Here is a 16,066-nt window from a genome sequence, read left to right on the forward strand (position 1 = left end):
TACAGCTCTCTGATTTATACACGTGACTGTAATTTCAAATCTCATCGAACTTAGTTGAAAATAACTGTCACATTTATTGAAAATAAATATACTTATCCTGGTGTCTTTTTCTTCTTTATTTGTTGTTGCACAGTGGTGTTGGATTCAGCTTTCTCTTCTCCTGGGTCCTTATGCTTGTTGTAATCATCACATTCCTGGCTGGTGGAAATGTTGAAAAGCTGGTATGTGAGCCATTTCAAGACAAGTCTTTGTTTAAGGTGAGAATTATTTTTTATTACTATAATCTTGATTTAGGGCCTGGGGGTGCTGTGGAGAGTTGGAAAACGGTACAGCAGGAGAGGTGGAGAAAGCACAGATCCAAAAAAATACATAAAAACAAAAGCAGGGAGATTCTTGCACTGCATGTCCTCTCCAGCAAGGAGAACAATGAGTGGAGCAATAGTGACACCACGAAATCTCACTCCAAATCTATTGAGACTAACAGTTAGAGGCAGCAGTGCAAATACACAGCAATGAGGCTGTAGGTACAGGAATTGCACTGCTATTTTATAAGACATCATTCAAGACAGAGTATTGCTTAGGCATAATTACAATTTCTGCAAGTTATCTATAAAGTAGTAAATCACTTTCAATCAATAAAGTAAATCTGTAGACATTTTATTTGATCTTTTTTACTGATGTTAACTTGTACTTGTCATTGTCACCTCACTAAGTTTTTAATTTGAAAAAAAAAGCCATTATTAGCAGAGCATTGTAAAAATGTTTTTTGGCATGTGATGTGAGCAATCACATCACATGCAGGAGCTCTGCATGTCGGCATATAATCCATACAAATATGATGCTTTGGGCAGGAATCCCATTTACTTTTCCTTTTAGATCATGTTGTAGTGCATACCTTCTCAAGCTTCAGCCTGTATAAAAGCCTAGAACTGTCAATCATCAACTTTCACACTGAGCTCCAGGCACCAGTGGCCAGCTTGGAATTTTTCTACTACCCAGAATTGCTTAACTTTTATAAATTAACCAAAGACTTTGTTTCTAATTTAAATTCAAAATACAATATTTTTATATAGGCTGTTAACTTACAGGGCCACCAAAAAGACATTACAGGGCTTTAAAAGGATTACCATACTATCCCCAAAACACTTACGTTTTATTTATTTATTACAGGTGCTTACATAGCGCTTTCAAATTACACAGCACTTTACATACAGTATCTCACAGAAGTGAGTACACCCCTCACATTTTTGTAAACATTTTATTATATCTTTTCATGTTAATAGTGTCAAGCCTGAAATACAACAAAGGTTTGTAGGTACCAACATCCTAAATTGACTAATAAACGGTTAAAGAGGAGAAAGGGCCATTTTCACAAAAACAGTCCCTGGGAAAGGGGAAATGGAAAAGAGGGGAGTGCGTGGGATTTTTTACGGTACCATCTTAACTAATAGATACTTCACATATAAAGTTTGTATATCAAATTTTATTCAAAACAATACACATTAAAAAGGACAGAGGTCCATCATCAATTCATAGCTTCAAGAGTGGATAGCTGAAAAACAGGGTGTGTCGTATAATGTTCAAGTGTGCATTGCTCTACATGTTTCACGGATTGACCGCTTCTTCAAGAGGATATAAATGCACTCTACAGATGTTAACAAAAACAAGTAAATATTTTTAAAACAAACAAAAATCACAAAACAATGAATCATAATTATACAATGATATAGCATTGCTTATACATCACAAATGTGGGGAAGTGTTTGGGCTCACCTGGAGGCAGCACGGATCACAACCCCTCTAGCGGGTCAGCCACCAAAAATTCTCACCGACGGACATGGGAGACACTAATAATGGCAAAGTAATGGTAGGAACTTTAATATTAAGTTTACATATGCTCCCATGACAAAAATGAAAAGAGAATGGGAAGAGGGGGGGGGGGATGGAGGAAAAGAGAAGGGGAAGAGGGGGGGGGATGGAGGAAAAGAGAAGGGTAAGGAAGGGAAGGGGGAAGAAAAGGATGGGGGGGGGAGAAAAGAAGGGGAATGGGGGGGAGAGAGGGGGGGCGGGAGGGACAGGGAAACAAACAAGGGAAGGGGAGGAAAAAAGGGGCAGGGGGGAAAGAAAGAGAGGAGGGGTTCTGATAAGACGGGGGAAAGAAGGGGAGGGGATAAAAAGAGGGGGAGGGGGAAGGGAGAGGAAAAAGGAGCAAGATAACACTGATAACACTGAAGAAATTACACTTTGCTACAATGTAAAGTAGTGAATGTACAGCTTGTATAACATTGTAAATTTGCTGTCCTCTCAAAATAACTCAACACACAGCCATTAATGTCTAAACCACTGGCAACAAAAGTGAGTACACCCCTAAGTGGCAATGTCCAAATTGGGCCCAATTCACCATTTTCCCTCCCGGGTGTCATGTGACTTGTTAGTGTTACAATGTCCCAGGTGTGAATGGGGAGTAGGTGTGTTAAATTTGGTGTTATAACTCTCACTCTCTCATACTGGTCACTGGAAGTTCAACATGGAACCTCATGGCAAGGAACTCTCTTAGGATCTGAAAAAAAGAATTGTTGCTCTACATAAAAATGGCCTAGACTATAAGAAGATTACCAAGATCCTGAAACTGAGCAGCAGCACAGTGGCCAAAACCATACAGCAGTTTAACGGGACAGGTTCCACTCAGTACAGGCCACCCCATGGTCGATCAAAGAAGTTGAATGCACATGCTCTGCGTCATATCCAGAGGTTGTCTTTGGAAAATAGATGTATGAGTGCTGCCAACATTGCTGCAAAGGTTGAAGGGGTGGGGGGTCAGCCTGTCAGTGCTCAGACCATACGCCGCACACTGCATCAAATTGGCTTGCATGGCTGTCACCCCAGAAGGAAGCCTTTTCTAAAGATGATGCACAAGAAAGCCTGCAAACAGTTTGCTGAAGACAAGCAGATTAAGGACATGGATCACTGGAACCATGTCCTGAGGTCTAATAAGACCAAGATAAACGTATTTTGTTCAGATGGTGTCAAGCATGTGTGGCTGCAACCAGGTGAGGAGTGCAAAGAGAAATGTGTCCTGCCTACAGTCAAGCATGGTGGTGGAAGTGTCCTGGTCTGGGGCTGCATGAGTGCTGCCAGCACTGGGGAGCTACAGTTCATTGAGGGAACCATGAATGCTAACATGTACTGTGACATACTGAAGCAGAGCATGATCCCCTTCCTTTGGAGACTGGGCTGCAGGGCAGTATTCCAACATAATAAGGACCCCAAACACATCTTTAAGATGACTACTGCCTTACTAAAGAAGCTGAGGGTAAAGGTGATTGACTGGCTAACCATGTCTCCAGACTTAAACTCTATTGAGCATCTGTGGGGCATCTTCAAACAGAAGGTGGAGGAGCGTAAGGTCTCTAACATCCACCAGCTCAGTGATGTCGTCATGGAGGAGTGGAAGAGGACACCTGTGGCAACTTCTGAAGCTCTGGTGAACTCCATGCCCAAGAGGGTTAAGACAGTGCTGGAAAATAATGGTGGCCACACAAAATATTGACACTTTGGGCCCAATTTGTACATTTCCACTTAGGGGTGTACTCACTTTTATTGCCAGCAGTTTAGACATTAATGGCTGTGTGTTGAGTTATCTTGAGGGTTCAGCAAATATACACTGTTATACAAACTGTACACTCACTACATTACATTGTAGCAAAGTGTCATTTCTTCAGTATTGTCACATGAAAATATATAATACAATATTTACAAAAATGTGAGGGGTGTACTCACTTTTGTGAGATACTGTATATCTTGCACATTCACATCAGTCCCTGCCCTCAAGGAGCTTACAATCTAAGGTCCCCAACTCACATTCATGCACACACATACTGGGGCCAATTAACCTACCAACGTTTGTAAATATTCCTATGCCTAAACTAAATAACAAATGCCCTAATGTCTGCACAAGCATGAGCAATTTAAATAGCTGAGAATATAATAAGAGTCTTTGATAAAATAACTTTTTAGGTTAGACTATATCTAAAGCAAAAACTTGGATTGAGAATGAACACTCTATGGTATAACCACTGTTTGTTTTTTGCAATCACTGTCCCATTGGGGAAATTCCCCTTCAATTCTTGTCCTGTATTTACACCAGGAGAAAAGTAGAAAATCCTCTGAATTGAGGGAAATGCCCTCATGGACGGCTTTCACCGAAAAAATTGTCCCTGTTTACATATTTTCCCTCTGTTCCTGCTCTGGTGAACAATAAAAAAAAAAAAAAAAAAAAATTCCCTTTACTTTCAGTACCAGTGACACTGGTCACTAAGACAAATAAAAAGTGCTGTCTGTGTCCAGCAAGGACACAGACAGCATTTAAAAACTGACTGATGTTCTAGCCACATACCGCTAGAAAACTACAAAAGAAACCTTGGACTTTATATACACTTGATGCAATAATATATAATCTCACATATGTCCCCCAGCAGTCTATAACTTTTGTATTTCCTCTGAAACATATATGGATTCCTCACAGCTTTAAACGAAATATCTAGAGTTCCATGAGCTCTTACACATCCAGAAAACATTTACAGTTGTTAAGGCCTGAGGGGAGATTTGAGAATCTATGCTGCTTAACCACTTTACCACCAGAGGATTTTGCTGTCTTACGTCAGGGCCACTTTTTGCGATTCGGCACTGTGCGACTTTAACTGACAATTGCGCGGCCGTGCGATGCCGTACCCAAATGAAATTTACGTCCTTTTTTTTCCCACAAACAGAGCTTTCTTTTGGTGGTATTTGATCACCTGTGCGATTTTTACTTTTTGCGCTATAAACAAAAAAAGAGCGTAAATTTTGAAAAAATAACAATATTTTTCACATTTTTTTTATATGAAATTCCCCCCAAAAAAATTTAAAAATCAAATTTTTTTAAATTTTTGGCCAATTTGTTTTCTGCTACCTATGTTTGGTAAAAAAAATCACAATAAGCGTATTTTGATTGGTTTGCGCAAAAGTTATTGCGTTTACTAACTAAGGGAAAGATTTCTGTCATTTTTGGTGTTTTTTTTTAACTAGTAATGGCGGCGATCTGCGTTTTTTTTTTTGCGGGACTGTGACATTGCGGCGGAAAGATCGGACCCTTGACTGACATGTTTGACACTTTTGGGGGTACCAGTGACATTACTACAGTAATCAGTGCTATAAATATGCACTGTTACTGTAAAAATGACACTGGCAGGGAAGGGGTTAATTTTATTGGAGAGGGAGGGGTTAATGTATGCCTGGTGCTTACTAACGTGTGTGGGGGGAGGTGACTGAGTGACACAAGGACAGATCGCAGGTTCAGCTATGCTGAACCCTGAAATCTGACCCTGCCTGTCACTTAGGAGATCCGCCCGCTTGTGTTTACACAAGCAGGCGGATCTCCACACTCGATTCCCTGACGATCGGGGAAGAGTAGCGGCGATCGCCGCTGCTCCTCCCCTGGCCCGACTCCCACTGTGACTGAATACAGCGGGAGCGAGCCTCCGGCGGCGCGCGTGCACCGCCGAGAAGGTGGAGTGTCTGGCAACGTAGGTCTACGTCGTCAGACCTACAAGAGCCACTTTGCCGCAGTACAGCTCTAGTGAGCAGTTGGCAAGTGGTTAAAGTAACGCTAACTTCCAACTTGATGGAATCAACTTTGTATTCAAGTTATACATGCAAAGGTTTTTAAAAATTACCATTGTATTCATTAGTCTGTAATACATTCAGAATGGGGCTTTGCTCTCAGGCAGCCACCAGTACGATTTATTTGTAATCTTATTGACTAGGGCATTAAGAAAGTCCTTTCTTCCAAATTTCTTCATCATTATTCTTATATGTCAAAGAATTACTAATAAACAGACAGCATACAACACAGAGTGTAGTTTAATGGCCATAGCCTCCTTTTATTAGCAAAAATGTATAAATAACAAAATTCAGTTCACACACAATTTGAATTGAGTTCTTTGAAGGTATTTTCCATAAATATCCCTGTATTTATGTAACCTCAAAGACTGGCCTCCAGCCATACCACGCCAACTCATAGATGATTGCACAATTAACAGCAGATTTAGCCCATGAAATAAAAAAAATTTTATCCAAAAGGCCACCTACAAGTACCTTAAGACCCCAACTGCTGCTATGATTCAAAACAACTGCAAGAACCTACTTACCTGCTTTATTCAAAAAGGGGCAAACAGGTAGGAAGTTCACCCGGTGGTGACCTAAAACCCATTATTGTAGGCTCTACCCTTATGCTTCTGACCCTCACACTGATCTCACCTGAGGCACGGGGTCTAAGCACTAGCCGGCCTTCACCAGAGCTTCACCAGGGCTCCACATGGTGGCGATGGACTTTGCTGCATACTAATACCAGGTTGCGGTCCACAGGTTTTGCCCCACCTGGTGAGTAAGCTAGGGTCTAGTAGCAAATGTAGCAGGTAGGGATCAAGAAGAAAAGTGGTCGGTAAACAAGCCAATTGTCAGTAACAAGTGGTTTGCAGGTTGGAATTAAGAAGAAGTCGAGGAACAAGCCAAATGTCCATAATTGGTAATAAAGATCCAGACGACCGCAAGAACGTAAAGAGCAAGATGTTGGTTGGAGATGAGCACCATATTCTGGCAAATAGGAAGTGCAAAGGCATGGCTTAAATATGAAGTGCAAAGGAGCAAGGAGTCCAAAGGTCATCAGAAACCAGATAGAAAGTAAGGGTGTTCAAAGGAACAGGCAGGGATCTGTCCAGCATCTCAGGTAGCACAGCAAGAAATGCTACTGCCAGACCCAAATGAGGTCCTGGGTTCAGATCTGGTCCTATCCAGTAGTAGGCTAAAAGTGGAACAAGCCTCTTGACCAGATTGGCACAACACATTTGTCACTGTGCTTTTAGACTTGCCCTTTCTGTTTTTCCTTTGAAATTACAAGGACCCGTGTTATGATTTTTCTCACAAGACAACAACCAACAATTAGTCTATTACTATTTTACCATGTTTAGGGAACTGACATTACAATTTGTCAGTAGAATATCAGGATTAGCATTTTACTTTTTTCCACTAGGGAGTCCAGAGAACGACAACACGCTTATTCATTTGGTTACCAGAAAGCCTTTTTTTCATTAGGTTTCCTGGAATCTACACTATGATCTTTCCACCATACTGGTTGGCTGCTGGGAATTAAGAAAGAGTTCCTGTCTGGTCTTGATGTATTTATTCGAGCATTAGGATTCCTTACAATTCAAGATGTCTGTATACATTGGTATCTACAGGTGAATCTCAAAAAGTTTGAATATCATTTAAAAAAGATAATTTATTTCAGTAGTCCATTTCAAAAAGTGGAACTCATATATTATATAAATTCATTACACACAGAGTGATATATTCCAAGCATTTCTTTCTTTTAATTTTGATGATTTTGGCTTACAGCTAGTGAAAACCCAAAATTCTAAATCTCACAAAATTAGAATATTGTGAAAAAGTTCAATATTGTAGACTCATGGTGTCACACTCTAATCAGCTAATTAACTCAAAACACCCTTAAAGGTTTCCTGAGCCTTTAACGGGTCTTGTTCAGTAGGTTACACAATCATGGGGAAGACTGCTGGCTTGACAGTTGTCCAGAAGACAGTCATTGACACCCTCCACAAAGAGGGTAAGTCACAAAGGTCATTGCTAAAGGAGCTCGCTGTTCACAGATTGCTGTATCCAATCATATTCATGGAAAGTTGAATGGAAGGAAAAAGTGTGGTAGAAAAAGGTGCACAAGCAACAGGGATAATGGCAGCATTAATTTGGAGGATTGGTCTATTGCTAATATCAGTGCTTCAAGAGCAACCACCCAAAGACATATCCAGAACATGGGCTACAACTGTCTCATTCCATGTGTGAAGCCACTCCTGAACCAGAGACAACGTCTGAAGCATCCTACTTGGGCTAAGGAAAAAAAAGACTGGACTGTTGCTCAGTGGTCCAAAGTCCTCTTTTCAGATATAAGTAGATTTTCATTTCATTTGGCAATCCAGGCCCCAGAGTCTGGGGGGAAGAGTGGAGAGGCACAGAATCCAAGTTGCTTGAGGTCCAGTGTAAAGTTTCCATACTCAGTAATGATTTGAGGAGCCATGTCATCTGCTAGGGTTGGTCCACTGTGTTTTATCAAGTCCAAAGTCAGCACAGCCCTCTACCAGGAAATTCTAGAGCACTTCATTTTTCCCTCTGCTGACTAGCTTTATGGAGATGCTGATTTCATTTTCAAGCAGGACTTGGCACCCACCCACACTGCCAAAAGTACCAGTACCTGGCAGAGGCGTAACTAGAACCTTCAGGGCCCTGATGCAAGAAACCATGAAGGGCCCCCCAGACCCCTAGCCGGGGGCCCTTACCTTCAAGCCCAGGGCTCTTACCACTAATCCTGGGGCTCTTTACACTTGTTGCATGGCCTTTTATTACGGTCCCGCAGCAGGATTCTTTCACAAGTTCTGCAGTGGGCCCCCTTCCTGCAATCTTGTGGGCCCCCTTCCTGCAATCTTGGGGCCTCCCCACAGTGGTGCAATGCCAGGGTCCGGTCGCAAGTGTGACCTTTGCGATCCTGGAAGTTCACCCACTGGTTTGCTACCGGGCCCCCTGGAGCATGGGGCCCGGTAGCGATTGCAACCCCTGCAACCCCTGTAGTTACGCCCCTGGTACCTGGTTTTAATGATCATGGTATTACTGTGCTTGATTGGCTAGAAAACTCACCTGACCTAAACCCCATAGAGAATCTGTGGGTATTGTCAAGAGGAAGATAAGACACCAGACCCAACAATGCAAATGAGCTGAAAGCTGCTATCAAAGCAACCTGGGCTTCAATAACACCTCAGCAGTGTCACAGGCTTATCACCTCCATGCCATGACGTATTGGTGCAGTAATTCATGCAAAAGGAGTCCCAACCAAGTAAAGACTGTACATGGACATACTTTTTAGTAAACCAACATTTCTGTATTAAAAATCATTTTTTTTTTAATTGGTCTTCTATAATGTTCTGATTTTCTGAGATACTGAATTTTGGGTTTCACTAGCTGTAAGCTATATTTATCAAAATGAAAAGAAAGACATGCTTGAAACATATCACTCTGTGTGTAATGAATCTATAGAATATGAGTTTGACTTTTTTAATTGAATTACTGAAATAAATTAACTTTTGATGATATTCTATTTTTAAGATGCACCTGTGTTTCCTGCCATTGCACCTAGTCTGGTGTGTAAACCATTCATGATCATTGTAGGCTGCTAAGACTGTGCCCCAACCAGGTCAAAAGTTGCAAATGACATTATCATTTGACACCTCTTATAGATAAAAGTTAGATCCTTTTGTAAAACTGCTGATGTTACATAACAAATAAATATCCTCACTATCATTACACAAAACCGGCCCCACTGTCTTGTACTATTTAGATACAAAGAAAGTAGTGTTGAACCAAAAACAGATTTTAGAAGCCACGTTTCATGTGGTGTGTCTTTAATGTTTAGGATTAGCACATTTCTAGAGAAGGAACATCTTTTCAGACAGCTGCCTTAGGCTTAAATACCGAATTTCATATTGCTGTACAGCTAAAAAAATGTACAAAGTTCTTCTAATTACCTGATTCATCCACACCCCCAACAGCATAGACGCAATAGCATAACTTGGAATAAGGAAGGACAGAAATATTTTAACTATGAACCTTACTGAATGATCTCATTGTCATTTTAAAAAGTAGCTCTAGTTCATACATTTTCTAAGGATAGATTGAACCAACACAACATTCTCTTAAGCTGCTACTACTATTTTACTAAAATGACTTCACAGGGTACCTTGTCGTTAGGCTGGTGTTACTGGTTATCTGTCATAACACTACCCCTGAGGACCTCTGCATACTGTGATTGCATTGCACAGTGGTATTCGGTGTTCTATTATGCTCATACAGGTTTTGAAATATCTATACTGCTTAGTATGGAAGGTATTAGTTAGGTGCTAACCATGTTATCTGTTCATATCTACAATTATGATAGAATACTCATATAGACACATTGAAAAATGAAAGAAAATATGATATGCTTCTTAGATGTGAGCCAGTGATCTGAAAGCTTCTTAAAAATAGAAATGCTAAAAAAGAAAATCTGATCCAAAAAAATTACTTACAGTAAATTCACTGGCAAGATGGTCTAGTGCAGGGATCCTCAAACTACGGCCCTCCAGCTGTTGCGGAACTACACATCCCATGAGGCATTGTAAATTTTTGACATTCACAGACATGACTAGGGCATAATGGGAATTGTAGTTCCTGAACAACTGGAGGGCCATAGTTTGAAGACCCCTGGTCTAGTGATTACAGACCACCATATACGTACTTATCATTTTGGCCCATCCAGAATAACCTTTCTTTGGATGGATAATGATCACATACAGGTAATATTACCATATAAAAAAGATTCTGTTTTGACCAAATTTACAGGTATAAAGATATTTATATTGGCATACAAAGCTAAACAAGTTATTAATATTTATGTAAAGGCACATTTTTTAAATTAATTTAGTTTGGGACAGAGTGGGGAAGGGTTAGACCCTTTGTCAAGTTTTAAGTGCTGTCTCCTTACCCACTGGGGAGACTATTGACTTGGAGGGAAAATCCAAGCATTTTAAGTTGTCACCAGAGCAGTTGGTCAGGGAAATCCTCAATCGGGGACATCTGCTCTGTGACAACTCACTGACATGAGAATTCCCAGCGCTGGGATAAGCTGTATTACCATATCCTTCGGTGCCACAGGCTCCAAACTTGTCCTTATATCACCTGAAGCCCCAGGCTGTGGATGGGCTGTGATCAGTCTCTCAGCATCATCAGGTACAATGCAGGGATATTAACCTTGCATTATATGCAGAGAACAAGTTCTGGATCGGTTGCATGCATTGAGGGAGCCTGCCAATGAATGTGGTAAGTAATACACCTTATCCCTGCACCACCTAGACACCCCTTCCCCCAAAGGTAAATTTTGTCTAATTCCCAGGGTTCAGCTTTAACATTTATTTTCGAATATGATCATTTTCCCGTTGCCAGTATAATCGTTTTATGTGTGCTGTTAGGCATTTATGGTTGTGTATCTGATGTGTTGTACTAAACATAATTCTGTGCATTCTGTAGGTTCTGGATACCCCTTATCTGTTGAACTCACAGTGGAAAAATTACTTGTCTGGAGTCTTATACCAAAATGCCAATGTCAATCTTACGTTTGAAAAAGTGTACAGGTAGGAATCAATCATAGTGTCTGATGACACCCATGGCCATAAGATTCTGAAGACACATGTAGACATAAGATTCTGAAGACACACATAGACATAATATTCTGAAGACACACGTAGACATAAGATTCTGAAGACACACGTAGACATAAGATTCTGAAAACACACGTAGACATAGGATTCTGAAGACACACGTAGACATAAGATTCTGAAGACACACGTAGACATAAGATTCTGAAGACACACGTAGACATAAGATTCTGAAGACACATGTAGACATAAGATTCTGAAGACACACGTAGACATAAGATTTTGAAGACACACGTAGACATAAAATTCTGAACACACACGTAGACATAAGATTCTGAAGACACACGTAGACATAAGATTCTGAAGACACATGTAGACATAAGATTCTGAAGACACACGTAGACATGAGATTCTGAATACACACGTAGACATAAGATTCTGAAGACACATGTAGACATAAGATTCTGAAGACTCACGTAGACATAAGATTCTGAAGACTCACGTAGACATAAGATTCTGAAGACACACGTAGACATAAGATTCTGAAGACACACGTAGACATAAGATTCTGAAGACACATGTAGACATAAGATTCTGAAGACACATGTAGACATAAGATTCTGAAGACACACGTAGATATAAGATTCTGAAGACACATGTAGACATAAGATTCTGAAGACACATGTAGACATAAGATTCTGGAGACACACATAGACATAAGATTCTGAAGACACACGTAAACATAAGATTCTGAAGACACACGTAGACATAAGATTCTGAAGACACACGTAGACATAAGATTCTGAAGACACATGTAGGCATAAGATTCTGAAGACACGCGTAGACATAAGATTCTGAAGACACACGTAGACATAAGATTCTGAAGACACACGTAGACATAAGATTCTGAAGACACACGTAGACATAAGATTCTGAAGACACACGTAGACATAAGATTCTGAAGACACACGTAGACATAAGATTCTGAAGACACATGTAGACATAAGATTCTGAAGATACACATAGACATAAGATTCTGAAGACACACGTAAACATAAGATTCTGAAGACACATGTAGACATAAGATTCTGAAGACACACGTAGACATAAGATTCTGAAGACACACGTAGACATAAGATTCTGAAGACACCTGTAGACATAAGATTCTGAAGACACATGTGGACATAAGATTCTGAAGACACATGTAGACATAAGATTCTGAAGACACATGTAGACATAAGATTCTGAAGACACATGTGGACATAAGATTCTGAAGACACATGTGGACATAAGATTCTGAAGACACATGTGGACATAAGATTCTGAAGACACACGTAGACATAAGATTCTGAAGACACATGTAGACTTAAGATTCTGAAGACACATGTGGACATAAGATTCTGAAGACACATGTAGACTTAAGATTCTGAAGACACATGTGGACATAAGATTCTGAAGACACACGTAGACATAAGATTCTGAAGACACATGTAGACATAAGATTCTGAAGACACATGTGGACATAAGATTCTGAAGACACACGAAGACATAAGATTCTGAAGACACACGTAGACATAAGATTCTGAAGACACCCATAGAAATATAATTGTGGTCTGAAAAAAAATGGAATTTTGAGTCTGATATTTTTTTGGCTCAGAAAGGTTATTTATCTGAATGGTTTCTTTGTTCAGCCAATTTTGTACCAGAAAAATGAATTCAATTACTTGGTTATACTTTAACCCTAAATTATATCTAGTATACCTATCTAGCCAAAACGTTTTTCTGTTTAAAAAGAGTAGGGAATAGAGGGAGAGAGAAAAAACAAACAGAAGTTTTTTAACTTCCTTTACTAGCTGTCAAGTTCCAGCGTCCAAAAGAGGTTTGCAAACGTCCAGTGTACATGAGGACTAAAGGAGTTCAGTTGCACTTATTTGCACAGATAAATGTGGGCTTAATGTCAAGGAACACAATAACATTTGTTTTCCCTCTGTCTTGTTCCCACGGTCTTGTTCCCACCTCAGCCTTGATGGGGGTTGCAGGGAGATCAGATGAAGTCACCATTGGCCACCAATTGCAGTTGCAGCGTAGTGTGACAGCAGTAAATACTCACAGTTAACTTGCAGTAACAGAGCTGTATTGTAACTGAAGTTCAATTAAGCACAACTAAGTGACAAAAATACAACCTAATTGGGCACACTCACAGAATGTTGCAAAGCAAAGTATAACCGTAGGTCAGGGGTGCACTGACAGGGCCTGTCTTGAGGTATGGAATGTGGCCTGGCCAGTCTGAACTCAAACGGGGAGGCTTCCAGGAAGGATGGCATGTCCCTGCTTTTTCCCAACTCCTCTGGAACCTCTCCCTGCCACTAATTACTGTCCCTGACAGATGGGTGACCTAACCCTACACTACACACACAGGAAATGCGCACCAAGCCTAGGATTCAAGGTCCCAAGATGGCCACAAGAGTTACATGGGGCGCTAGCATTCAATTGGATAGCTCCCCCAGTGACCCAGGAAACCATAGAGGAACCATGTTCCTCTTGACTTCCCCTCCATCTGCAATGCCCCTGCAGTGGAGAAAATAGACTGCCCCTACCTACACACAGAAATGAACGCAATGTAATTTTGATTTCAATAAATTACAAAAAAAAAGGTAAACAATGCCTTGTGTTGTAACACAAAGCTCCATTTGCCACCACCTGTACACAGCAGACACTAACCCACACACTTAAACAGACAGTTGATCAGCTGTGAGATTGAGTTTGTGAACATATGAGAGCCAATTATTAGCATTTGGCCTACACCAGCTTATGAACAATGTATGCGCAATACACCTTTAAGACAGAGATATAAGGCAGGAAAGCTAGATTACAAAAGTTTAATTAAGTGTTGCAGAGCAAAATTGATAAGAGAACTACAAATGGAAACCGTGTACTGATGGAAACCAAGTATAAATAATAGCAGAAAGCCGTATCATCTATTATGTCATGTTTTATTGTTGTGTTTATTTATTTATTTATTTATTTATTTTATTAGTGACTGCAAAGACAACAAGGGCATTTTTACTGCACTTCAGATCAATAATCTTTTTAATCTCAATGAATTCCTTAACATCAGCATGGTAAGAATAATTGTTTTGTTGAATGGTATTTTCATGATCTGGCAAGGGTGAGATTCACAAGACATACAATGATTAGGATGCTCAGTTAGATCTGTAGCTTGCAGTATTTGTTTCATTTTACTTAAATACTATGACATGCAGAACAGTACTTTACAGAGACCATTTACTGTAATCATTGGCATAAGTCTTTGCCCAGGAAGAGCTTTACACATCCTCTAAGACTAATTTGGGCAGATGCCCATTAAAGGAAGCCTGTGCTGAGAGAAATACAAAGGTTACCTTTCCTGATCTGCATGGTTATGCATGCTAATGACCTAAAAAGTAGAGAATTCAATGGGTCAGCTTGACACTCGGCTTTCCAGAAAGAGAAGTCCGCCTCCATGTTTCTCTCACTTTGGGTTTCTTGTGATTACCAGTATCTCTTGCTCCTCCAGATTGTGGGAATAATCCCTAACAAGCAAGGGGAAATATATTGACTCCTTACAGATTGGCAAGGATTGACTCAATGACTTGTGTTACGCCAATATGTGATAGCTGAGAGACTTGAAATGTGCAATGTGTGATAATCTGCAGTTTAGGTATAAATGTAAGATCACATGGAAAATAATAAATCTTTATAGTGCCAAAGGGGCCTCTAGAATCTCAGGATCTGCGCTTTTATTATTAATATTAACTGTAGAACAGTGGTCTTAAAGTCTCTGTGGGTCGGATGCAGTCCTTCGCTTGCCTTTATCAGGCAAGCCTATTCCTCCCACTTACGCCAACAAAATCCTTTCACTAACATAAACAATATTTCTCCCATAGACAATAATGTGGTACTATTCATCTCCCTGATATCAATGATGGGACATAATTCCTTATCCCATTGAACATAGGCATTATGTAATTTGTTTTACTCCCAAAAACCACTAACCCTGAGGCATTGTTTACTCCCACTGATGCTGAGGCATGTTCTGCTCCCACTGCCCACAGTCTGGCCCCCTAAAGTGTAAAGTACATTAACTGGCCCTTTGTTTAGAAAGTTTGGAGGCCCCTTTTGTATAAAAATTTACATTTCCTGTCTCAGCCACATCAGAAGAAGAAAGGAAGGGAACCCAATCTATTCCTTACCCAATCTATTTAAAAGCCTTTAGGAGGCCTCAAAATTGAATTGTGAGCCCTTCTGTGAGACAACAGCCTTCACGTTGCACACTTCTGGTGTTGGGAGTATATGTTGATATAAAATCAGCACAAGGTTGATATCAGAGGTTTCTTTAACCGCTTGCCTATCAGCCGTCGTAGTTTTACTGCAGCAGGTCAAATCTGTCCCGTGAGATGACGTTTCTGTACGTCGATTCGCAGGACCACTAGTGCTCATTCACCTCCTAGGGACACATTTAACCCTTTCATCGCCCCTGGTGTTAACTCCTTCCCTGCCAGTATCATTAGTACAGAAACCATGCAAATTTTTAGCACCGATTACTGTAGTAATGTCACTGATCCCCCTAAAAGTGTAAGGGCTCTTTCACACGAAGTGGACCGCATTGTGATCCGCTCCGGCACTTCTTTTTTTTTTCACGGATGTCCGCATATCATCCCATCCGTTTGCGGATGATATACGGACATAATGTATGTCTATGGGCATTGCGGATGTCAGCGGATGACACCGATGAC

General features: G+C 40.5%; 1 protein-coding gene across 10 annotated transcripts in view; it reads left to right on the forward strand.

Moving 5' to 3' along the window:
- Positions 1–16,066, forward strand: part of PROM1 (prominin 1) — a 295,046-nt gene that overhangs the window by 233,818 nt on the left and 45,162 nt on the right. For all 10 annotated transcript variants that reach the window (XR_014224835.1, XR_014224836.1, XR_014224837.1 and 7 more), the window contains 3 exons: positions 134–257; positions 11,164–11,267; positions 14,329–14,413. Coding sequence is in view for 4 of the 10 variants with exons in the window: in XM_082243084.1 (XP_082099210.1) it covers positions 134–257; positions 11,164–11,267; positions 14,329–14,413 (313 nt within the window). In the remaining 6 variants the exon portion in view is untranslated. The remainder of the gene's footprint in view (positions 1–133; positions 258–11,163; positions 11,268–14,328; positions 14,414–16,066) is intronic.

The sequence above is a fragment of the Pelophylax lessonae genome (assembly GCF_965119305.1).
Source record: "Pelophylax lessonae genome assembly, chromosome: 1".
NCBI classification, from domain to species: domain Eukaryota; kingdom Metazoa; phylum Chordata; class Amphibia; order Anura; family Ranidae; genus Pelophylax; species Pelophylax lessonae.